Here is a 25,929-nt window from a genome sequence, read left to right as displayed (position 1 = left end):
GTGCTCAGTTTCTATCTAACCATGTACTCAGGGATCACTCCTGAGTGCTTGGGTGGCCATACATGGTGCCAGGTATTGAACTAGGGTTGACCTGAATACCTGTAAGTCAAGTGCCAAGAGGATAATTTAAAGCAGCAATAAAGGTAACTCTGATAAGGGGCCGGAAAGATAGCACAACGGTATGGCATTTGCCTTGCAAGCAGCTGATCCAGGACAAATGATGGTTCGAATCCCGGCATTCCATATGGTCCCCCCCGTGCCTGCCAGGAGTGATTTCTGAGCATAGAGACAGGAGTAACCCCTGAGCATCACTGGGTGTGACCCAAAAAACAAAAAACAACAATAAAGGTAATTGTGATGAAATTAAACACAAATACTTTTAAATACTGTATTAAAAAATAATCAACTTGTCAACCCATGCCTGGGAAACTGGTTTTAAAAATAATTTTCATGGGTTGAAGCATAAAATATAAATAAATCAAAATGAGCCATGAATTACTGAACACTTTTAAGAAATATTTTGGGGCCAGAGAACTAGTATAGTGGGTAGGACAATTATCTGGTTTGCCCTCAGTACACCCATATGGTCCCTGAGCTCTGCCAAGAGTGATTCCCCAAGCACCACTGAGTATGCCCAAACTCCCCCACCCAAATATTTTAAGGAGTACGTAGAGATACAAATCCTTGCAGGCAGGTACACGCCCACAAGTTTGATCTCAGCACTGCCATATGCCATTAATGATTCCCAACATCACAACAAAGTATGCATCTGTGGCATATTATGCATTATGACCAAGTGTGTATATCACAGCAAAAAGTGATTCAATCTCAGCAAGCACTGCAAGTCAGGTGGGTAATCCCCAGCAAACACAAGCGATCAATCATTAAGTGTGAAGCACTGCAATTATATCCACAAATTCTACAACTAAAGCGTAAGAACCCTGGTGAGAACTACAACTAAAATGTGTGAAACCTCCAGGGTATCATAACCAATTGCATACAATCTCAAGTCATAACAACAACAACAAAAAAAAGGGTTGTAGGGAAAAAATATAAACATCGTTTAAAAAAAAAAGGTATGCATGAACCCTATCATCAACAGTATTGTAAATCATGGTGTCTCAAATAAATTTTTAAATAAAAATTAAATGGAAATTAAAAATTTAACAGCAATGATTTATATTAAACAGAAAATGTTTCCACTACTCTGTTTAGTATTATTTTAAAAATCTAAATTCTATGGAGAGTGGATCAGTGGAATAAATACTACATAGCACTAAAAAATAATTCCATTATTTCAGCTCTTTAAATTAAATATACGTATTTTCATTGTAATTTGATTTGCCCAAAGGTCAAATGGATATTTACTAAAAAAAAAAAAAAAGGGGGGGGTAACTTAAAAGTTCTTTAAAAGCTCCAGTTGCAATGGTCAGATAAGGACAGCAGCAGGTTAAGGAGCTTGCCTTTCACAACCTACTTTTCATCTCCAGCTTTCCTTGTGGTTCAAGTGATCCCTGAGCATAGGGTCAGGAGAAAGTCCCTCTCAAAATAAATGCTGCAAAGTTCAATAATATAGCAACATATAAAGAAAAGATAATTTATTTTTATCTATTTCAATACTGCACACTTATGTTATTTTTCACTTATGTTATTTTTCAGAGTATCTTCATACAGTTTAAGGTTTAGGGCTTGGGGGGGGAGGTGCAAGGACTTATTCAGAGTTGCTGGAGGACCATCTGTGGTGCTTGGGGGGGGGGGGGAACCCAGCATGGCTGCATGCAAAGGAAGTATCTCTCTTGTCCCACCCCCAGTTTTTTTCTTTTCTTGAGCCACACCTGACAGTGCTCAGGTGTTACTCCTGGTTCTGTGCTCAGAAATCGTCCACAGCTTGGGGGACCATATGGGATGCTGGGAATCAAACCTGCATCCATCCTGGGTCAGCCACATGCAAGTCAAGCACCTTACCAGTTTGCTATCCTCAGGCACCTCTCTGGCCCATTTAAAAATGTTTAAAAGATACAAATAATCCTTAGCTACTAGTTCATCATAAGTTCCTATACTTAATATTTTCAAAAAACATCTGCATTAGAAATCTATTCGTGGTACTAGTAATAGTTTATAATGTAACTTCATTTTCTTAAAATATGAATCCAAAGTTTTTTATTTTATATCTGTTTTTGCTTCTGGGTTACACCCAGTGATGCTGAGGGCTTTGTGCTCAGAGATCATTGCTGGCTTGGGGGAATCGTATGTGGTGCCAGGGATCAAATCCAGTCAGCTGCATTCAAGACAAGCATATTACCTACTGCGTTATCTTTCTGACTCACTAAATTATGTTCCTAACATTCTCTTCACTCATTAGGATTAATGACTGTTAAAATACATTACCTTTTTACAATCTTTATTCAAACAGATCCATGCTGATTATTACATTTTAACTTAGAATTAAGTATTTTTAAAATTATATAGATCTGCAGATCTAATCATACCATTAGCCCTTTACAAATATAAAATTAAAATTGTTGTAGTTCAAAACTAAATAGGGAAATAAACTTTTTTTTTTTTTTTGGTTTTTGGGTCACACCCGGCAGTGCTCAGGGGTTACTCCTGGCTGTCTGCTCAGAAATAGCTCCTGGCAGACACGGGGGACCATATGGGACACCGGGATTCAAACCAACCACCTTTGGTCCTGGATCGGCTGCTTGCAAGGCAAACACCGCTGTGCTATCTCTCCGGGCCTGAAATTAACTTTTTTTAAGATTAAAATGAAATATTATGTCTGATATACTGGAATAAAGATGTATGTAACTTAACGAATAGAAAACAATATTCACTTTCCTTTTTTCTGTGGTTAATGTCTAAGTACTTAAACTTAGACTTTCAATAAGCATTTGGTAAAAATTAGTTGTCAGTTAAAACATCACAAGACAAGTTTTCAAAAATTCTTTTAGAGTTAACTACAAAGGCTTATGTTTCTGTAGAAAACATGTTAGACACATGTGCTAAGTATAGCACAATCTGACATTCTCAGAAAAGAGGCAAAGTAAAAGCAAGAAAGTATTTTCAACTTCACTTCCAGTTAAAAGAATGCCTATAGCTTGTACTAAGTGCCAAACAAGAAGCAAGAATCAGGCCTCCTTTACACTTGTTTGTATTCCTGAAATTGTGATTTATTCATTTTCCTCCAATGGAAGCACCCAGTTACAAACGTTTTGTAAAATAATTAAAATATAAGTATTTTTTCACTAGAATATGGATACTCTATCCATGTCAAGCTTTACTAACAAAAGCAAAATATGGCAACTAATATTTATTCAACAAGTATTTTTCACATTGTTGACTTCAAAAAACTGGTTTTATTGTTTTTCTTTTCCAAAAACATCATCTGCACTCAATTTAGAAATGTACTGATTTCTTAACAATTCTTAACAATTAAAATAATGTCATGTATCAATTTTAAATATGTGGCTAAAATACACGGCAATATACCAATAGGCCTTTAAGTAGCTGTTTTGTATTTTTATATTAAACAAATTAAAAATTCTTAAAAATTTTAAGTTGACTCAATTCTATTAATAAAGAGACTTAATATTATGAAACTGAAAATTATATAGAAGTTTTATTTCCAATGTTATATTTCCAACTAAAGGAGCTATTTAACCACACGTGGATTTGTTGTTGTTGTTTTTGTTTTGGGGTCACATCCGGCAGCGCTCAGGGGTTATTCCTGGCTCTATACTCAGAAATCGCTCCTGGCATGCTCAGGGGACCATATGGGATGTGGGGATTCGAATCACCGTCCTTCTGAGGCATGGCAAATGCCCTACCTCCATACTATCTCTCCGGCCCCAACTTGGATATTTTAAAAGAAAATTTTTATTACAATTCCTAAGCTTCAAACTGAAAGTTTCACAAGCTAATTTTCTGGTTTTGTATATTTTTTATTGCTATCAGTCTTGTCATTCCCTGTAAGCCCCTGAATATTAAAAACAAAAAACAATAAAAAACAAAAAACAAAAAACAAAAAAAACAAGGAACAAAACGTTTTAATATAGTTTTTAACCCCACAACATGGAAATCTAATTTTATGAATTACATAGTGAAATAATATTAATGCTGCACATCAGAGATCTAACGACAGATCTGCCCTTTGGAATATTAAAAAAAAAAAAAAAGAGGTCACCTGAGTTGCTCTAAAAAGCATTCTAAATTCTTCAGCATGGCATACTTACAGCTATATTTTGAATTCTTGTTACTTCTTTATTTGTAAATAAAGGCAGTTAAATGACATTTAGAATAAAATATGTCAAACTACTTCTATATCTAAAAACATAACCTGGTTGGTTAACTTTCTTTTTCTTTTTCTTTTCTTTTTTTTTTTTTTGGTTTTGGGGCCACACCTGGCATTGCTCAGGGGTTACTCAAGGCTCTGCATTCAGTAATCATTTCCAGCGAGCTCAGGAGACCCTATGGGATTCAGGGGATCGAACCCCAATCAGTAGCATGCAAGGCAAATGCCCTACCTGTACTATTGCTTCTGCCCTTCACTAGTTAACTTTGAACAAAATAACATTTGGAAGACAGCATAGCCATTTTCAAAGCTATTCTATACTATTTCCATGTTTATATGCTAAAGAAGAAAAATGATAAACTACACATAGTGAAAAGGCCAAACTGTTGTGGATAGTCAATAGTATCAGATAATCACAATTAATGTTTTAATAATGACTTACAAAATGTGAACACTTGTTTCTAAGGAGAAAATATTAATCATTTTAATCCATTTATAGGAATGTAAAAAGCACTTAAATATTATTGTTGCTACCACAAAACATTATAATAAAATTGTCCATTATCCAGTTATACCTATATAACTGAATAGCTCTCAAATTTCTCCAGATAGGTCCCAAAACTTGTAGACTTCATTGTGAAATCTGGGTAAAATAAATTCTGATATAATAAAATAAAATTGTATGAGCATACATTATCACCCATAAATAGAGTGTCAGTGTGATATATATTTTAAAAGAAAAAATTAGGTCAAAAGGTTTAGTTTTATTACTTGAACATTTAATGTCCATTTTCATGAGTAGTAATTAGATATGTTTAATATTTAGATGTAAAACCTTTCAAAGTTTTGATATGTTAATATCACTCATTAAATGCTCTCATATATACAAACATAAATTATAAATACATTTAGCTATGTCTATAATATACATATAAACATCATTCTTCTTCCTTAATCGTACTGATGAGGATCAAGTAATAAATCTGTGCTAGTCAAGGCAAATAAAAGGATGCTTTAAAAAATAAATCTTTAAAGAAAAGTTTCAAAAATAAAGTTCAAATATTGCATAAAATAATTTAACTGCAAGTATTATGTACTATAAATGTTTTTCAATTTTTGAATTCTAATTTGGTTCCACTTTCTAATTCTATAAAAGAATTTAATGGAGGTCCAGATTTAGATATTCAATGTTTACATTCAGTTTGATAGGAATTTTCAGAAGTTTAGCTGAGCCTTTGTCTCAAAAGTTCATCTATTTGAGTCTTATACATATTTTTCACATCTTCAAGATCTAACCGAAGTTCTTCTGCTTCTTCTGCTTTTTCTCCATACATCTGCAGAATAGTGTTGTACCTTTGATCCAAATCCTATAAAATATTTGTTTACAATGTTAAAAACTGGGTAGACTACCTTTTATATTAGCATAAGAGTCACAAATATGGGCGGGGAAAAAAAGAGTCACAAATAAAGCTACAATTTATATAAAAGCATAGTCATCACTTAGAAAAATTAATTCACACTCCAGTTTGTAAAAATTAGCAAGAAAACAAAACAAATTAAAACACCTATGAGAAAATGGCTATGATTTTACTCTCCAGTAAATCTGTAATTCTCCCAATATTTAATTTAAATCATTTTTTCTTCCATTAATGTATGCATACATGATAATAAAGTGTCACTGGTCATTATAATTATTACTTAGCATTTTCCTCTAAAGGAAAATTCAAAAGAAATTGTTTTCATTTATGGCCCAATAATGACTCATAATACCAATATGCTAAGTGTGAGGACACAAACAATATTTCAACAACTAAAGTACTACTAATCATGTAAAATGCAATACTTTTTTAGTCTTGGCTAGAAAGTCTAGTTATTTTCCTATACTGGGACTAAAAACATTTGTGAAAAATACTTCGCATTTTATAACCAAGAGTCATCTTTCAAGGTCTTTACTAGAATGCAGTCAATTCTCTAAAGTTTTAGACACAACAAACACATGCATTAACATTCATTAAAAGGGCCCGGAGAGATAGCACAGCGGCATTTGTCTTGCAAGCAGCCGATCCAGGGCCAAAGGTGGTTGGTTCGAATCCCGGTGTCCCATATGGTCCCCCGTGCCTGCCAGGAGCTATTTCTGAGCAGACAGCCAGGAGTAACCCCTGAGCACTGCTGGGTGTGGCCCAAAAACAAAACAAAAACAACAACAACAAAAAAAAACATTCATTAAAAATACCAAAATTTAAAAAATAATTAACTGTTACTATACTTATAGTATCTTGGATCCATTTGAGTGACCAATACTTACTCTTAGCTGAGTTCGAAGTTTGGGTATTTCCCTCACTTTTTCTTCAAGTTCATCATTTTGGTTTGTTAATTTAACTAGCTCTTCAGCCATTATTGAACGAGTTTTTTCTAAATTGCTTATCTCTAGCTGAGAAGAGAGAACCACAAGATAATTTAAACCAAAATTAAATTCAAATATTAGTTTAACATTCTGAGGGTTCGAGATATCATACAGGGAATGAAACTTCTCTTGCATGTGGCCAACCCCAGTTAGAACCTTAGCACTGCATATGGTCTCCCCTGAGCACTGCCAGAAGTGATCCTTGAGCAGAGAGTCAAAAGTAATCCTGGGCACCTCTGGCTGTGGCACAGAAACAAGCACATTAGCAACAAAACAGAAAAGCATAATTATGGAGCCAGAGCAATAACACAGTGGATAGAGTGTTTGCCTTGCATGTAGCTGACCTGGGTTCAAATCCTAGCATCCCAGATGGTTCCCCAAGCCTGCTGGGAGTGATTTCTGAGCACAGAGCCAGGAGTAATCCTTGAGCACTGCCAGGTAAAGGCCCAAAACTAAAAACAAAAATAGAAAGACAAAACAAAAAATACCCACATAATTATGAGTGTGTTCTTTAAGAAAAAAAATATGAAAATAGTGTAAATGAGAAAATAGTGCCAAAAATGGGTTCCAACTTTTATCAGAAGTGTAAACCATTTGTAGGATTTATTAAGTTTGAGAAGCTATAGAAAATCCAGATATCAGTTTGAAAAATGAATCTTTGCTCTCAATTTCTCGCAATTGCCTTTCTCAAGTAACCTCTTGTTACTTGTTACTCTTGTCATCTTGTTATGGAGAACATGAAGGCCAACTGAGGCCCTGTAATTACACAAAGAATATAGATTTGTTTTTTCTTTTTTTATTTAATTTTTTTTTGTGTGTGTGTGTGTGTGTTTTTTGGGTCACACCCGGCAGTGCCCAGGGGTTACTCCTGGCTCCATGCTCAGAAATTGCTCCTGGCAGGCACGGGGGACCATATGGGAAGCCGGGATTCGAACTGATGACCTCCTGCATGAAAGGCAAACGCCTTACCTCCATGCTATCTCTCCAGCCCCTGTTTTTTCTTTTTAATTTTAGGCCACACCCAGCTGTACTTAGGGCTTATTTCTAGCTCTGCAAACAGGATCCCTTCTGGAAGGCTGCAGACACTGTATGTGGTACTGAAGATGAACCCTGTTGGTTGCTTGCAAGATAAATACAAAACCCACTGCACTCTCTTCAGCCTCAACACAGATTATTCTAAATTATGAACAGTTTTAGCCTTAAGAGACTAAAAAGAGGTTTTTGTGCTTGCCTCAGATCTTTGCCCTTTCTTTTCCTAATCAAGAGAGCAATGACTAAAAAAATCTGCTACAAAGGAACAGACAGTCCCTGATGAAGGTAAGTTGAATAAGCAAGCAAACCTTTACATATAATGTGAATGATGGACTATAAGGATCACTTAATTGATTGATCCTTTATGATCATGTACACATGAAGCCTATTCTGCAAGATCCAAACCAGAGAAGTATATCCAACATAGGAAGGCCAACTTGTGACAGCTTCGATCGGAGAACTGAGCACTACGACATATCAGAAATGTATATGGGTGATTCCAGAGGCTCACTATCCACTATGTGATCTCTGGCCAGAATGGCAGCTCATGCAGCAGATATAGAGCCAGGACTTGTCCTCCAAATCAGAGGAACAGGACATCAAGCACTCTGCCTGTGTCTTGTGTGTAGAGAGTGGCATAAAGAGCACCCAGTAACTCGTTTCCATTAATAATAATGTGAACGTATGACTCTTGCAGTTCTTCACAGTGAGTTTAGCCTGAATTATGGGATTTTGGCAACCATTTAATTTTATTATTGCTACTGTGTCTTTGTAAGTAGAGGGTTGGCACAGATGCAACAAGACAAAAGATGGGTCACATATTTGTGTACCTGTGAAAACTAATAAATATTTTATATGATTTTTTTTTTGTTTTGTTTTTGGTCCACACCCGGCGATGCTCAGGGGTGACTCCTGGCTCTCTGCTCAGAAATAGCTCCTGGCAGGCACGGGGGACCATATGGGACACCGGGATTCGAACCAACCACCTTTGGTCCTGGATCGGCTGCTTGCAAGGCAAACGCCGCTGTACTATCTCTCCGGGCCCATATATATGATTTTTTTGTTTGTTTTTGTTTTTGGGTCACACCCGGCAGCGCTCAGGGGTTACTCCTGGGTCCATGCTTAGAAATCGGTCCTGGTAGGCTTGGGGGACCATATGGGATGCCAAGATTCGAACCACTGTCCTTCTGCATGCAAGGCAAATGCCTTACCGCTGTGCTATCTCTCCTGCCCCTTTTATATGATTTTTAATTCACTTTTCAAACATGCTACCAAATGCTGAAGTGCATGCATTTATAACTTGGGCATCAGTGGGATGCAAGACTAAAAGTTAGTGCAGTGATGTATTTTAAAATGATGTGCTTAAGTAAATAAGCTAAGAAAAGAAAAGGGAGGAAGAAAGAATGAAAGAGAAAAAAAGAAAAAAAATGATGATGAGGAAGAGGAGGAGGAAGAATAAGAACAAGAAGATATTGTAGTTTTCAGGCCACACCTGGAGGCATTCAGAGGCTGAACCTAGCTTTGTACTTGTAGCTATGGGCTCAGGAGACAATACACAATGGCAGGATTAGAACCAGTGTTGTGACCACAACCACAAACTAAGCAAGAACCTTAAACTTTTGTGCCATTTCTCAAGCCCCCAATACATGGATATCTCTTTTTTAATTTTGGGGATACACCCAACAGTGCTCAGAATTTACTTGTTTCTGTGCTTAGGGATCAAAGGATCACTCCTTGCATGCAATTAGCTATAAAAATATAAAATTTCTGTTTTATTCTTTTTCTTTTCTTTTTTCTTTTTTTTGGGGGGGCGGGGGGCACAACCGGTAACACTCAAAGGTTACTCCTGGCTATGTGCTCAGAAATAGCTCCTGGCTTGAGGGACCATATGGGACATCAGGTTTTTGAACCTTGTTCTGTCCTAGCCTAGCACCAGCAAAGCAGACACCTTACCACTCCGTGCCACTCACTGCTCTGGCCCTGTTTTATCCTTTTTAATTCCAAATAAATTTATTTTATTTATTTATTTGGTCTTTGGGCCACACTTGGCAGTGCTCAGGGGTTACTCCTGACTCCGTGCTCAGAAATTGCTCCTGACAGGCTTGAGGGACCATATGGGATGCTGGGGATGGAACCCAGGATCACTATGGTCAACCTCATGAAAAGCAAGTGCCTTAAACTTTGTTCTATCTCTCCAGCACCACAGGCATATTTTTAATAGAAAGTTAGCATACCATTTTCAACTAAAATCATGTAATGGAAATTAATTAAGCCTTAATATAAAATAATTTGGGGGGGGGGTTGAGTCATACCTGGCAGCGCTCAGGGGTTATCCTAGCTCTATGCTCAGAAATCGCTAATGGCAGGCTCAGGGGACCATATGGAATGCCGGGATTTGAACCACCGACCTTCTGCATGCAAGGCAAATGCCTTACCTCCATGCTATCTCTCTGGCCCCACAAACTAAGTTTTAATACTGAAAATAGGCAAATTGTTCAAAGATTTACCAGCATGTTTTTGCAGAAGATGAGAGAATACTTCTTTCCCATTCATGATTCTTCCTTTCATGTATAAAATGCTATTAACCACTTCACTTTTTTTTCATTGCCCTCAAGAAGAGATGGAGTAACTTCCCTAAGTGCTAAGGAAGAACAGAATCTGCTTCACTCAGCAATTTCCCTACTTTATTGTTGTTTGGAAAAATATGCCTGCAAGAAGCTCTGTTCTTATCTAAGTCTTCCCTGAACAGTTCACAACTCATGAGGAAGCCAATTCATTTTGCATTTTCTGTGACAAAAGAGGCATGTCTCCCTAACTCTGGCCATCTGTTAGAGCAGATTCTTCTGACACGTAACTGCCTAATTTCCCTACCTAGTCCTTGTCATTAGGATGCATTTTTGGTCTTTGTCTTTAATTCATTTTAATTTTTAAAATTTGTTCAGCGTTCAAGTGGAAATAAAGAATACAACAAACTATGAACTCAAAATGTCACTTGTTTCTACAGTACATTTAATTTTCAATACCTGCAAATGAGTAATTTCTCCTTCCCTGAGCTTTAGCTGAGACTGTAGATTTTCAATAACGCTTGATCCTGCCCCCATCCTTACAGCATCGTAGAGATTGTTTCCATTTGCTGATAAAGACATTGATCCAACTGAGTGATCTTGAGCCTCATCCTAATTAAGAAAGTACATATAGTTTTTCCATTACTATAGATTTTATTCCATTTTATATGCAAACAAAGGTTCTGTCAATTCTTACTTCAAAATGTCTAACTTTCTCAAAGACACATAAATCTCTGTAAAACTGTAATCAGCACCCTAGAAAGCAAAGTCACAATGATAGCCAAACTCTTAACTGCATATTCCATTTATCACTGTTCACTTTACGAACTAAGCACATATAATATAAGAAATAAAGTATTACCTGAGATAGAAAAGATGTTTGTAGCCCCGCCATATCTACTCCACTTATTGAACTTGAGCGTGAAAGTGTGGGAGTGCTAGAAACAGAAAATGGTTTCCGTTCCTTTGAGTAAAAAAAAAAAAAAATTTAGTTACCTAAAGAGTATAATGTTAAACAGAAAAGAAAAAAGTGAGAAAATTTTCTAGAATTAGTAACAGAAATACTTTCCTTTCCCCAAAATCATTACTATGATTCTGAAGTGGTTTGTTTTTTTTTTTTTGGTTTTTGGGTCACACCCAGCAGCGCTCAGGGGTTACTCCTGGCTCTACACTCAGAAATCGCTCCTGGCAGGCTCGGGGGACCATATGGGATGCTGGGATTCGAACCACCACTGTTCTGCATGCAAGGCAAAAGCCTTACCTCCATGCTATCTCTCTGGCCCTGATTCTGAAGTCTTAACAAAGACATAACTTAGTAATTGAAAAGGGTTGGTAAATATGGTTGAATCATTTCAGGACTCATTTTATATATATGTATATATATGTGTGTGTGCATGCGTGCGTGTGTGTGTGTGTTTGTGTGTGTGTGTGTTTGGTTTTGGGGCCATATCACAGCGCTCAGGGTCTGTGCTCAGAAATCGCTCCGTGTGTGTGTGTGTGTGTGTGTGTGTGCCCCTGGTGTGTGTATATGTGTGCCTGGTGTGTGTGTGTGCCTGGTGTGTGTGTGTGCGCTCAGAAATCACTTCTGGTGTGTGTGTGTGTGTGTGTGTGTGTGTGTGTGTGTGTATTTGGTTTTGGGGCCATATCACAGCGCTCAGGGTCTGTGCTCAGAAATCGCTCCTGGTGTGTGTGTGTGTGCGTGTGTGTGTGTGTGTGCGCCTGCCCGGTGTGTGTGTATGTGTGTATTTGGTTTTGGGGCCATATCACAGCGCTCAGGGTCTGTGCTCAGAAATCGCTCCTGGTTTGTGTGTGTTTGTGTGCCTGGTGTGTGTGTGTGCGTGTGTGTGTGTGCCTGTGCCTGGTGTGTGTGTGTGCCTGGTGTGTGTGTGCTCAGAAATCGCTCCTGGTGTGTGTGTGTGTGTGTGTGTGTGTGTGTGTGTGTGTGTGTGTATTTGGTTTTGGGGCCATATCACAGCGCTCAGGGTCTGTGCTCAGAAATCGCTCGTGTGTGTGTGTGTGTGTGTGTGTGTGTGTGTGTGTGTGTGTGTGTGTGTGTGTGTGTGTGTGTGTGTGTGTGTGTGAGAGGCAAATAACCTACTTGCTGTGCTATAGCTCTGGCCCCCTCATTTTCTATTTAACAAGATTCGACTAAATCTTTTATCTTTCTATTTTGGGCTACACCTGGTAATACTACAGGGTTATTCTTGGCTCTGTGTTTTAGAATTATTTCTGGAAGTTCTCAAGGGATAATATGGTATGTTGAGAATCTAACCCAGATTGGCCACATGCGAGGATAGTACCTTACCACACTCTTTTATCTCTCTGGCCAAGATCTAGATAATGTTTAATAGCATGTGAATGTTTTTGTTGAAATAATCAGAAATTAACTGCTTCATAATATGTAGTATCAATTAAATTTTCTGCTTCAGAATAGATTTATCAATTAACAATAAAACCATAAAATGTCTGTTTTATCCTTTTTTAATTCCAAAGAAATTTAAAAGATGATTTCAATGGACACAAGAAGCCTTAGTATTATGCTAACCACCAGGTATACTCTAATCCTTTAACAAAGGAATTTTCTATAGAAAAATTAGTTTCTTTTTCCTTTTTATTTTTTTGTTCTTTTTGAAAATTAGTTTCTTAATTAGAAAATCAAACTAGTTTTATTTCTTAAGTCACCATGGGCCAAATGAGGTGCATTAGTTTCAATAAGAAGCCACAATAATTACTTAAAAGTGAGTACAATGAGAGGAGAGAAATAGTACAGCAGGTTGGATACTTCCCTTGTATGTCTGCCATGGGTTTAATCCCTGTAATCATATATGGTCCCTGAGCCCAACTAGGAGTAATCCCTGAGCACAGAGCCAAAATGTAAATTCTGAGCACAGACAGTCATTCCCCCATCTCAAAATAAAAAAAGCTAAAAAAGGGACGGGGGGCTAGTCTGTAATTCAAATTCTAGAAACCACAATCTCTAGAAAAATTTTAGTTTAGAATCTGCTTCTGAGCAGGACACTGATTCCTCTACTTAAACTCATCACTATTCATTTTAGGTGTAGGAAAAGGCATTTATAAAGTATGGTCAAAATTAACCAAAAAAAAAAAAAAATCAATGCTTGATAATAACATCTTTTAAGTAGTAAAATCCTCCCCCTCTCCCAAAAAGAATTCAATACCTTTTCTTTCAAAGCCTCTTGAGTAAAAATTGCTTTTTTTCTTTCTTGTTCAACTTTCATTTTCTCCATTTCTAATTGACTATTCAGCAGTGTCTAATGAAGAGAGATACAGTTAGATCATTTCTCTAATACTAATTCAGGTCATCATTAAGTCAATTTCAAAGTCAAGCACATAGGCTGCTTTTTTCAGTGTTCCCTCTTCAATACAAATCTTGCTTGCCTGTCTGTCTCTTTGCCTGCTTATTTCCACACTGGAGGAGCCATGTTCTTTAATACCTACTTCTATCTTTTTCTCCTCTCACATCTTTCTAAATAAGTTTCAATAAAAACTTTGCTAAAAAACCTTTAAATAAACCTTTTCAATAATAAAAAGCTTTTCAATAAAAACCTTGCTTAAAACAAATGCACCAAAAACAAAAAACAAAACAAGTCAGGCACATAAAATACACCCCATTCTAAAAGAGGTAATTCCAAAAACAGTTAACGATATAGCAAACATCTTGTCATCCCATTAGTTCACTACCATCCCAAGCCATTCTCTACTGGAAGCCTAAAGAGGTGAGCAAAAAATGAAAGAAATACCTTTTCTTTCCTTGTCTCTTCAAGTGTCCTTACATATTCATCTTTTAGATTTTCTAATTCAACCTGATACCTATACAGGGCATTATACAAAACAAAAAGAATGATAATACAGAAGATTAAAACCTCACTACTTAGGTCACACTGATAGTACAGAAAATCGGGCACTTGCCTTGCCACAGCTAATATGGGTTTAATCCCTGGCATCCCATATGTCCCTGAGCACTGCCAGGAGTGATTACTAGCTGCAGAGCTTGTAGTAACCCTTGCAAATGCACCAAGTATGGAAAAACAAAACAAAACAAAAACACTATTTAATTTTATTTCCTAGCAGACATTTTTTTAATTGAGGCACTGTGATTTATAGTTATTCTTGATTGTGTTTTCTAAAATGCAGTATTCTTTTTTTGTTTTTTGGGCCACACACACAGCGGCACTCTGGGGTTACTCCTGGTTCTGTGCTCAGAAATTACACCTGAAGGCTCAGGGGACCATGGAATGCCAGACATTGAACTCAGGTCAGCTGTATGCAATACAAATGCCCTTCCATCTGTGTTATCACTCTGGCCCTACAAATATTCTTTTTTGTTGTTGTTGTTTTTTGTTTGTTTGTTTGTTTGTTTTGGGGTCACGCCCGGTAGCTCAGGGGTTACTTGTGGCTCTACTTTCAGAAATGACTCCTGGCAGGCTCAAGGGACCATATAGGATGCCGGGATTTGAACCATCATACTTCTGCATGCAAGGCAAACACCCTACCTCCATGCTAACTCTCCGGCCCCCAAATAGAATATTCTAATACAGATAATCCCTTCATCAGCCAACTTCATTCTACCAATGTCCCCAGATTACTTTTAGACACTGTGATTTACAATAGTGACACTTAATGTCCTTCCAGCACCACCTCCTGCTTTGGAGTGGCCACTTCTTTCCATTATTGTTGCAGAAATCCCCAGTAATATATTTACCATATTTTACAGTGTATAAGACGACTTTTGAAACAAAAAAAGTCAACCAAAAATCGGGGGTCGTCTTATACGCCAAGTATATCTCGAGAAATGGTTGAATATGCCGCTAAACAAAACAAACAAAAAAATATCAGGCCACAGAGTTTCCAAATCTCTTTCTTGGGGGCTCCCAAACAGTACTTAGGAGATCTGGGGGCCACTTCTGGCAAAACCCAGCTAACCGTGTTGGTGGTTCAGAGCTAGGGTCCGAGGATGGGGTGTTGTTTGGTTCATGTAGTGGGGGAGATTAACTGACGCCACCAGGGAATTGCCAGAAAAAGTGCCTATGATAAGGGGCTAATCACTGCAAGGCTGCTCGGACCGCCTCTCTAACTCAGCCAATCCAAGCAGGCTTTTTATGCATGCAAATTAGACAATGTTCTGGACCCGAATCTACACTGTCAAAAGCCTGCTCAGATTGGCCAGTGTCAGAGAGGAAGTCTATTACAGTGTAACCTTTGAACCTTTGCTTGTTGTGATTGGCTCACTGTGGTACATACAGTTGCAGCATAGAAACGTTCTGTCTGATACAGCAAATACAGGCCTAAATCTATGTTTTAACTGCAAAATTAGGGGGTCGTCTTATACGCCCAGTCGTCTTATACGCCAGAAAATATGGTAGTGGTCATTTTTATTTCCATCTTAACATTGGTGATTTTCCAACTATATTTTTTCAGAGAAGTTGATTTTATTCAGAAACTGAACTCCAAATTAAAAATGTATTTTTAATTGAACTTAGACCCCCAGCTAACATCATGTACGAAGGTAAAATCCAAATGGATTAAAGACCTCGATATCAGACCCAAAACCATAAGATATATAGAACAACACGTAGGTAAAACACTCCAGGACATTGAGGCTAAAGGCATCTTCAAGGAAGAAACTGCACTCTCCAAGCAAGTGAAAGCAGAAATTAACAGATGGGAATATATTAAGCTGAGAAGCTTCTGCACCTCAAAGGAAATAGTGCCCAAGATACAAGAGCCACCCACTGAGTGGGAGAAACTATTCACCCAATACCCATCAGATAAGGGGCTAATCTCCAAAATATACAAGGCACTGACAGAACTTTACAAGAAAAAAACATCTAATCCCATCAAAAAATGGGGAGAAGAAATGAACAGACACTTTGACAAAGAAGAAATACACATGGCCAAAAGACACATGAAAAAGTGCTCCACATCACTAATCATCAGGGAGATGCAAATCAAAACAACGATGAGATACCACCTCACACCCCAGAGAATGGCACACATCACAAAGAATGAGAATAAACAATGTTGGCAGGGATGTGGGGAGAAAGGAACTCTTATCCACTGCTGGTGGGAATGCCGTCTAGTTCAACCTTTATGGAAAGCGATATGGAGATTCCTCCAAAAACTGGAAATCGAGCTCCCATACGATCCAGCTATACCACTCCTAGGAATATACCCTAGGAACACAAAAATACAATACAAAAACCCCTTCCTTACACCTATATTCATTGCAGCACTATTTACCATAGCAAGACTCTGGAAACAACCAAGATGCCCTTCAACAGACGAATGGCTAAAGAAACTGTGGTACATATACACAATGGAATATTATGCAGCTGTCAGGAGAGATGAAGTCATGAAATTTTCCTATACATGGATGTACACGGAATCTATTATGCTGAGTGAAATAAGTCAGAGAGAGAGAGAAAAACGCAGAATGGTCTCACTCATCTATGGGTTTTAAGAAAAATGAAAGACATTCTTGCAATAATAATTTTCAGACACAAAAGAGAAAAGAGCTGGAAGTTCCAGCTCACCTCAGGAAGCTCACCACAAAGAGTGATGAGTTTAGTTAGATAAATAACTACATTTTGAACTGTCCTAATAATGAGAATGTATGAGGGAAATTGAGAACCTGTTTAGAGTACAGGCGGGGGTCGGGTGGGGAGGAGGGAGACTTGGGACATTGGTGATGGGAATGTTGCACTGGTGATGGGTGGTGTTCTTTATATGACTGAAACCCAAGCACAATCATGTATGTAATCAAGGTGTTTAAATAAAAAAAAAAAGAATTATTAAAAAAAAAAAAGAAAAGAAAAGGGCTCCACAGTCTGCTTGCACCCCACTGTTTTTGGGGGGCACATTTGAAAAAAAAATGTATTTTTAGGATGTGGAGGTGGCTAAAATAAAAGAGCACATGTTTGGCATGTTTGAGGCCCTGAACTCAGTCCCTGGTACTACATGGGTTCCTAAACACAGTTGGATACAGCCCTAATTATTCCCGAGTACCACAAGTTCTGATCCTTATAAAAAGAAATGCACTTCTGAAGATAGAGAGCTAGAACAGTGGGCTGGGCACTGAACAAGGTTGGTCCAAGTTCAGTCCACACCACCACATAAGGTCAATGAGGATGACTATGAGTGTTCCCAGTATATTTTTTGCTATATTATCTCGTCTGTGGTTTTTTGTTACAAATTACAAACAAGTCTTTTTCTTTAATCAGGTTCAGAGCTGCACACTCAGGATGTGGTAAGGAATCATACCCAGATCAACTGCTTGCAAGGCAAGCACCCTGCCTGTACCTACATCTCCAACCCCACAAGCACTTCTTCTTTTAAAACTAAAATTAATTAGTACTCAAAGTTATAAAGCTAAAAGCCAACATGATTTTAAGTGCTTTGAAATATCAAGAACTATCATGAATGATACTCAAGACATACTCACCTATTATTTTCATCCTCCATTTTTCTTAGTCTATTTTTCTCGGATTCTAGTTGGGCCTGAAATCTACTGTTTTCCTGTCTTAAGAGAGAATTCTGTGACTCCATGGAAGACATCTGAGTTTTGTTGGCAAGAAGTTCTTCTGTAGCTGCACGTTCTCTTTCCACTGCTGCTGCCAACAAAGACTGAGATTCACCTGCAAAATTCAAAGGAAAATCACACATTATATAAAAGACCAAGAGACCAGGTATTCTTTTTTAAAAGTTCTTCAAACTTCCTTTAAAATATCACTTTCTCTTCAAAATCCTTTCTTCTAAATGTTCTTTAAACCTCTTTAAAAGTCAAAAGTTCTTTAAACTTTTAAATATGCAAGCAGCTACATTTAAAACTGTTAACCAAACTTACTGTCTAATGTTAGGACTGCCCATGAGACAAAATAATCTAAATAAACTTAATATTTTCTCCTTTAAAAAAAAAAAGCAGGGGAGGAGGTGGGTCTTTTCAAATGGCACTCGGAAGGTCCAAAGGCCTCTTCTAACAATTTTCGGCCGAAAAAGATCATGGGTCAATCCTAGGGCCAGACTATATTTAGGTTACCCCAGCAGCACTTGAGGGCCTCTAGAGTCATACAGTGATACTTGGGATTCCATAGCTGCGCCAGAGCAATGCCCAAGGAACCATGTAGTACCAAGCTTGGAACTGGGGTTGGCCACATGTGTGCCTACTCTGTATGATCTCTTTGGCCCACTTTAAGTAACTTAAAAATAGAGGGGGCTGGAGCAATAACACAGTAGGTAGGGTGCTGCCTTGCACGTGGCTGACCCAGATTCGATCCCTAGCATCCCATATGGTTCTAGAGCTTGCCAGAAGTGATTGCTGAGTGGAGATTCAGGAGTAATCCCAGAGTGCCACTGGGTGTAGCTCAAAATCCAAAACAAAAATAAATAAATAAATGGAGGAGCAAGAGAGATATAGTACAGCAGATAAGGTGCTTGTCTTGCATGCCACCATCCATCTCCATGAAGCCCCACAAGGGTGATTCATAAAACAGAGCAAAGAATAATTTCTGAGAACCACCAAGTGTGGACCAAAACTCAAAAGGGAAAAAAAAAGTAAATGGAAGAAAATAAGAGGAACAAATTAAGTAGTGCAGAAGCAAAATCATCTGTACAAAAGCAAACTTCAAATTAAACTTGACACAAATAGATTTGTACAAAAACAAACTTCAAACTAAACTTGTCATACAATACAATCATATATAAAAAGTAACTCAGGGCTGGGCTCAGACCACTCCACATGCCAGGATTTCTGGGTCTTTGACTGGTATGTTGGGGGCTCTGGGCAGGACAGCTAGCCACAGGTCCCCTGGGCTGAACTCCTAGTCCAGGGGGCCAAGATCCCCCCAAACCTGGTGGGTCTTCAGGGCCACGCCTGGTTAATCGGGCCCTGGGGGGAGGGGGGGGAGAAATCCCGCCCTATGCATCCCAAAACTGCAGAACCGCGCGGGGGCGCTATTAAGAGTATTCCTATTGTTATGTTACGTTTTACGTATCCAGAATCTTCATTTTGTATCGTGCCCTTTCCCACATCCCTACAAAGCTCTTTTTTATTCCTTTACTCTCTATCCCCCCCAAACATCTCTAATCTACATTACTCTTTTTAATCAGTAGTGTACAAGCGTTATCACAGACCAAAGCCGTGCATTGTGTGTAACAACCCTAAACTGCTTCAAGATACATAAAATGGACACGTATTTCTTTAGAATATTTTGTTTTTTTTTCTCTGACAGCTATAATTCTTACTAAATGTTGTCTTATATAGTGATGATTCTAACCGCTTTTCTCCTTCTCTTTTTGAGCTGTTTAACAAGGAATCTTAGAGAAAGAGTCCCCCAGATTAATGCTTATGATTGAACCATAATTGTTCTTATCACCCCCTTATGGGCCAAGAACACCACGTGGCATTGCTCCTTTTTTGCATAGGCACATTAAAATGGGAAAATACTATACATATAAATAAGATCCTATCTAATAGAGATTGGTACAGACAAATCTTATAGTGCAAAGGGACCTTACACCCTGAACATTGACATAACGACCTGGCACAGACCTCAGAAGAAAGGGCATTTCCCTGAACCAGGGAAGCCATCCACAAAACATCCAGGCTGGTCTATAGCATCACCTGGAAGCAATCCTCTACCAAGGAAGGCTCTACACTGCTCAGACATTGTCCTGCTCAAAAGAGACTTCCATTAACACTGAGAAGACTTAACAACAACAACGATTTGCTTACAGGACAGGGCTCCCTGCATTGCCCTTTGATTGTAAGGTGAAACCAGAGGACGCTCCACATCCTGACTTCAATGTTGGATATACAGATTCCAGGATCTTAAATACAGAAGCTTGATACCAACAACAGAGACTGTGTGAAAAATATAAGTGTGTTGGCACTACAGACAATGTCTTGGATTGGACGATCTAGCTTGCCTGGAGCCTAGAGTTGGTCTTGTGCCAGGAACCTTCAGGGATCGGGTCTTTTTGTATTTAGGCCAAGGTTATTTCTTTCCATGTCTCTCATATTTTGGTGGGCCTATGCAAACAACAATTGCCACTCTAACACCATTTTTGCTGTGCTCCTTTGACTCTAATCCTTAAAAAGAACCCAGTTAAGATTTGAGGTCAACTTAAGCTAATATGCATGAATATGGAAATGTAAAAAAAATGCTATGCCTGTAATGTTTAAGGAGTTATGTAAGTTTTATGGCTTTAGATTGTCTTGTGTGCTGTTAAGAAATATTATAGTGTGTTACAATCTTAATGTTCTTTGGATGAAATTTCAAAGTTGGGATATCAGCAAGGGGACTTCTGAGAATTATGTTATGTATTGTCCTTCCACTGTAACTTTACCTTGTCCTCTTTCTTTGCATCCTTGTTCTCATAATTAAAAATAAAAAAAAATAAAAAAAAAAAAAAAAGTAACTCAAAGCAGATCATATACTTAAAAAGTAAAACTAAACCACAAAAGGGCCTGAGAGACAGTACACAGGTTAAGATGCCTGCATGTCCTGCCTGTAGCCTGGGTAAACCAGAAGTGATAACTGAGCAAAGAACTAAAGTAAACCAGAGCACAGCTGGGTACAGCCCCCAAACAAAACTCAACCAAAATCTAAGCTATAAAACTTTTAAAGAAAAAAAAAAAAGAGAATTCTTTAGGATCTAGGAATAGGCAGAAGTGGTTTAGGTTTAAACTTAAAATATTTAACTTTTGCTCTATGTGAACAAGATTAAAAAAATGGAAACCATATATTTACAACTAGTACCTAGAATAAGGAAGTCAAAATACTTCTTGAAAATAGAAACAATTCATTAGGAAATGGGCAAAAGAAATTGGGAAACTAGTTTCAAAGGCTGGAAACACAAATAGTAAAATTGTATATAATTTAACACAAACACAAAGTTATACAAATAAGTAGCAGTGAGGCTGGGAAGATCTTAATAAAGTCATTAAAAGGAAAGTAGTGGGGCCAGAGCGATAGCACAAGTGGTAGGTCGTTTGCTTTGCAAGCAGCTGACCCAGGACGAACCTGGGTTCAATTTCTGGTCCCCATCATCGGGAGCGATTCCTGAGTGCATATCCAGGAATAACCCCTGAGTGTCACTGGGTTCCTACCGCCCAAAAAAAATAAATAAATAAAAGGAAAATAGATTATATTAATTTAATATCTTGGCTACAGTCTTTTGCTATGATTTAAAAAATATTAACAGTTGGCTACTGGGCAAATTAAATTATGCAAGGAATCTTATATTATTTATCATAACTACCTGTGACTGTGCAATGAATTCAAAATATTTCAATTAAGAAGATTCTAGGGATTGGAACATTAGCACAGTGGATAGGGTATTACACATAACCAACCTGTGTTCAATTGTTCAATCTCTGGCATCCCATATGGTCCCCAAGCCTGCCAGAATTCCTTATCACAGAGCCAGGAGTAACCCCTGAGTGCTGTACTATATATATATATATTTATATACTACATATGTACTATACATATATAGTACACCATGAGCATAGCCCAGAGTGAACTCAGCATAGAGTGCAGAACTAGAAATAACCCAGCTAAATATGGACCCCCCCCAAAAAATAGTAGTAATAAATAAAATGTAACTAAACTAAATATTCTCATATTTCACCCCCACAAAAATAAGTCTTTAATTCGTTTTACATTTTATGCTTAGCTTTCTACTATATCTTAGCTTCCCTGGATAACATGTTGCCTTATGACTTTGCCTGCTTCCAAGAACATTACCACATATCCCTCATGTAATGTCAACTCTAGTTTAAAAAACATAAAAAGATTGAGCTGGGGCCGATGTGGTGGCGCTAGAGGTAAGGTGTCTGCCTTGCCAGCGCTAGCCTAGGACAAACTGCGGTTCAATCCCCTGGTGTCCCATATAGTCCCCCAAGCCAGGAGTAACCCCTGAGCGTTACCGGGTATAGCCCCCCCCCAAAAAAAAGATTGAGCTGGAGAGACATTAGAGGGGTTATGGCATTTGCTTTGCACTAAGCAGACTCCAGTTCAATCTCCAATATCACATATGGTCTCATGAGCACTACCTTAATATAGAGCCAGGAACAAGCCGCAGCACAGCCAGGTATGCCCACAAAACAAAACAAATCAAGTTATAAAAATGAGGAAAACTGGCCTAGAAACCATTTCATTCAAAGGTAGATATTTATTTCAGAAGGCTTGATATTCAGATTCTCATATTTCATAACAAATTGGGCTCATTTTCACAGGTAACAAATATAAAATTTATCTATAAGTTAAACAATATATTAAAATTTACTTTAGTAATGATAACATTGTTTTAAGCTGATGAATCTCTCTTTACCCAGACAACTCAAATAAAAATAGGCTAGTAGGAACTACTTTATTAAAGAATTCTGGAGAAAGTCAGGCACAAATCTATTTAGCTTCTCACTATGACAGGTAGTCCTAAACATCTAGGGGACTTACTGAATACTCTTTCGTTGTTGTAATATTGTTGTTTTTCTGGTTTTGAGCCACAACCGATATTGCTTAGAGTTTACTACTACCTGTGCTCAGGGATAACTCCTGGTGGGTTCAAGAGATCACTTGAGATACTAAGAATCAAACCAGGTCAGGGCATGCAAGGCAAATATCCTGCAAGATGTACTATCTCTTCAGATCCCGTATACTGTTTGGTAGTCTCTCATCCAGACCAGCTGCTTCCCATTTAGAGAAAGGAAAGGCTAGAGAGCTGCCTAATGAACTCAGCATATGCTTTGTTATGTGTGAGGCCAGGGTTCAATCCTGGTCATCATAAAGTTCACTGCTCACTTTCAGGAGTGATCCTCAAGCAGAGCCAGGAGTAGTCCCTAAGCACTGCCGTGTGTGATTCCAAAACACAAAAACTAAATCAACAAAACAAAAAGCAATGCTAAAAAAATGGTTAAGTAACAGCTCCAAACTATTTGGCTAGATAATTCAAAACCCTGACAGTCCATGACTCCAAAACCCAGTCTGCATTTTTCACTTTAATCACTACGATAAGATGTCTCTCAAATAATAGCTAATCTTCTGCACAGAATTGGTAAATGAATTTTCCAAAAGTTTGCTGGTTCCAGGCTATTTAATACTAATTTAATATTTATACTACCTGTATGTATGCTTGTATAAAGATCATATAAAATAATTTTCTTTCTGTTAATAGCACACAGGGCAACTGTGGCATTTCATAAGAAGCAGAAAATAAAAATCTTTAGATATCACAGTATGTCTATTAGAATTTGAACTTAATTATCCTTAGACCTTTCTCTGCTTAGAAGTCTGTCACTAATTAGCATAATACTTTTTCCTACACAATAGTATAAAAAGGAATAGGATTTAGCAATAGACAAGGAGAAAATGAGTGCAGAAGTCCATAAAAATGGGTGCAAGAATGAAATGAAAAGTATTTTAGTTTCTATACAATGTAAAAGAGAAAACAAATAATTTGAAAATTAAAGTAAAAGAGAAGAGTTATAAATCTATTAGGGGCCGGAGAGATAGTACAGTGGGTAAGGTGCTTGTGTTGCTATACAATTGACCTAGTTTCGATCCCCAGCATCCATTATGGTCCCCAGAGCACAGCCAGGAGTGATTCCTGAGTTTGAAACCAGGAGTAACCGGAACATCACTGGGTGTGGCCTCAAAACCAGCAAACAAACAAAAAACAACAATAAATCTATTATTTAGGTGCCAGAGCAACAGTATAGTGGATAGGACAATTGCTTTGCATGCAGCCAACCCGGATTCAATACCTGGCATCTCATATGGCCCTCTTTGCTCCAACAGGAATTATTCCTGAGCTCAGAGTCAGGAGTAACCCCTGCTCACCATTAGGTGTAGCCCCAAAACAAACAAACAAAAAAATCTATTAGTAAGGTTCAAAATATAACTCAGATCAAGAGAATTTCAATTTCATACCATAATCCTAACTAGATTGACGGTTTCTATATGCAACATAAGAAGTAAAGCAATAGAGATAAAAACATGGCTTGCATGTGAAAGACCTGGAGTTCTATATTTGTTGTCACATGATTAAAAAGAAAGAATTAAAATAGTTACCAAGCCTATCAGAAAGATTCTTTTCTAACTTCTCCCACGATGAAGTCTGGGAGCCTAGAGTTGCTTGTAAATTTTCTATTTGGCGAAGCAGTGGTCTTGTTGTTGATGAAACATTTTGACTCAGTTCCTGGTTTCGATTCTCTGCTTCTTGTAGTCTCTGAATCATGAAATTCTTAAGTCACTGCCATTGATAGTAATAAAAACACTGAAACACTCTAGCAAACAAACTCTATGACAGATTCCTGGAAAAAATTATTTTTCCAAGATAAAAATTTCCTAATTATCTTCAATCCTTAAATTCAATCCTTAAAGTTAAGATGAATAAATAGAATATCTAAATAAGTGCTCATCTACAACCATTTCTATGATAAAGATGATCTCTGACAACCTTAAGGTTTAAAAGGGTATCATCCAAACCGCCTGATTAGGTGTCTCTTCATCCAAGATTTTTAAATTATTCATAATATTTTCTACATTAACATAATTTAAAAATATTAAGGCACTGTATTTATATAATTAGTCATAGATGAGTTGCAGATGTACAATGTTCTAAAAACAGTCCCAGCATAAATGACCACAGGTTTCTTCTCACCCCAAAGTCTCATCCACATATTTTTTATTTATAAAAACAGAAAGATCTAAGTTATAGTTTACCTTTACCTGCACAATGTTGACTGAGTGAAAATACAGTAATGGCACAACAACTGGGCACAGACTTCTTTCCCACTCTGAAGTGGGAAACATTTTCCATTTTCTTTCTTTCACATATATTTCTATCCCTCCCTAGCACTTCTTTTTTTTTTTTTGGGGGGGGGGGCATACCCGGCAATGCTCAGGAATAAATTACTCTCCGCTCTCTGCTCAGAAATCACTTCTGGTGGGTATGGGGAACCATATAAAATGCTGGGATTCGAACCACCATTGGTTCTGGGTTGGCCGCAAATGCCCTACCACTATGCTATCTCCCCAGCTCCTCCCTGACACTTCTTAAAGTAAATTTGTTTATAAAACTACTCTGCCTTGAGGCCGGAAAGATAGCATGGAAGTAAGGGGCTTTGCCTTGCATGCAGAAGGTCGGTGGTTCGAATCCTGGCATCCCATATGGTCCCCTGAGCCTGCAAGGAGCGATTTCTGAGTGTAGAGCCAGGAGTAACTCCTGAGTGCTGCCAGGTGTGACCCAAAAACAAAAAACAAACAAAAAAACTACTCTGCCTCACAAAAAGAAAGAATGGGCACATAATTATCATTCTCAAAACAATCAAATACTAAAATAAATCATATTCTTAAATTATACAAATATGTAACAGTACTAAAACAGTGAATTATGATAAAATTATTTTCTATGAGGGTTGGAGAAATAGTACAGTGGTAGGGCGCTTGCCTTGCATGTAGTGGAGCCTGGCTCAATCCCTGGCATCTCCTGTGGTCCCCTAAGAACTGCTAGGAATAATTCCTGAGTTCAGAGATAGAAGAAACCTTATGCATCATAAGGTGTGACCCAAAAACAAAAGAAATGGAAATAAATCATTTTCTATGAAACAAAAC

At 37.8% G+C, this 25,929-nt stretch overlaps 1 protein-coding gene across 1 annotated transcript in view; it reads right to left on the bottom strand.

Annotated features, from left to right (window-relative positions):
• Window positions 1–5,035: 5,035 nt before the first annotated feature.
• The window catches only part of TMF1 (TATA element modulatory factor 1), a 47,888-nt gene continuing 26,994 nt past the window's right edge, over window positions 5,036–25,929 (bottom strand). Inside the window, exons 10-17 of the mRNA XM_049777243.1 lie at window positions 24,385–24,541; window positions 17,754–17,946; window positions 14,053–14,122; window positions 13,471–13,563; window positions 11,154–11,255; window positions 10,751–10,903; window positions 6,597–6,722; window positions 5,036–5,658 (exon numbers count right to left, since the gene is read on the bottom strand). Of these exons, the coding sequence (XP_049633200.1) occupies window positions 5,515–5,658; window positions 6,597–6,722; window positions 10,751–10,903; window positions 11,154–11,255; window positions 13,471–13,563; window positions 14,053–14,122; window positions 17,754–17,946; window positions 24,385–24,541 (1,038 nt within the window). The 3' untranslated portion in view covers window positions 5,036–5,514. The remainder of the gene's footprint in view (window positions 5,659–6,596; window positions 6,723–10,750; window positions 10,904–11,153; window positions 11,256–13,470; window positions 13,564–14,052; window positions 14,123–17,753; window positions 17,947–24,384; window positions 24,542–25,929) is intronic.

The sequence above is a fragment of the Suncus etruscus genome, chromosome 7, assembly GCF_024139225.1.
Source record: "Suncus etruscus isolate mSunEtr1 chromosome 7, mSunEtr1.pri.cur, whole genome shotgun sequence".
Lineage (NCBI taxonomy): Eukaryota > Metazoa > Chordata > Mammalia > Eulipotyphla > Soricidae > Suncus > Suncus etruscus.
Note: the sequence above shows the minus strand (reverse complement) of the source record. Positions and strands in the feature narration are given on the sequence as shown.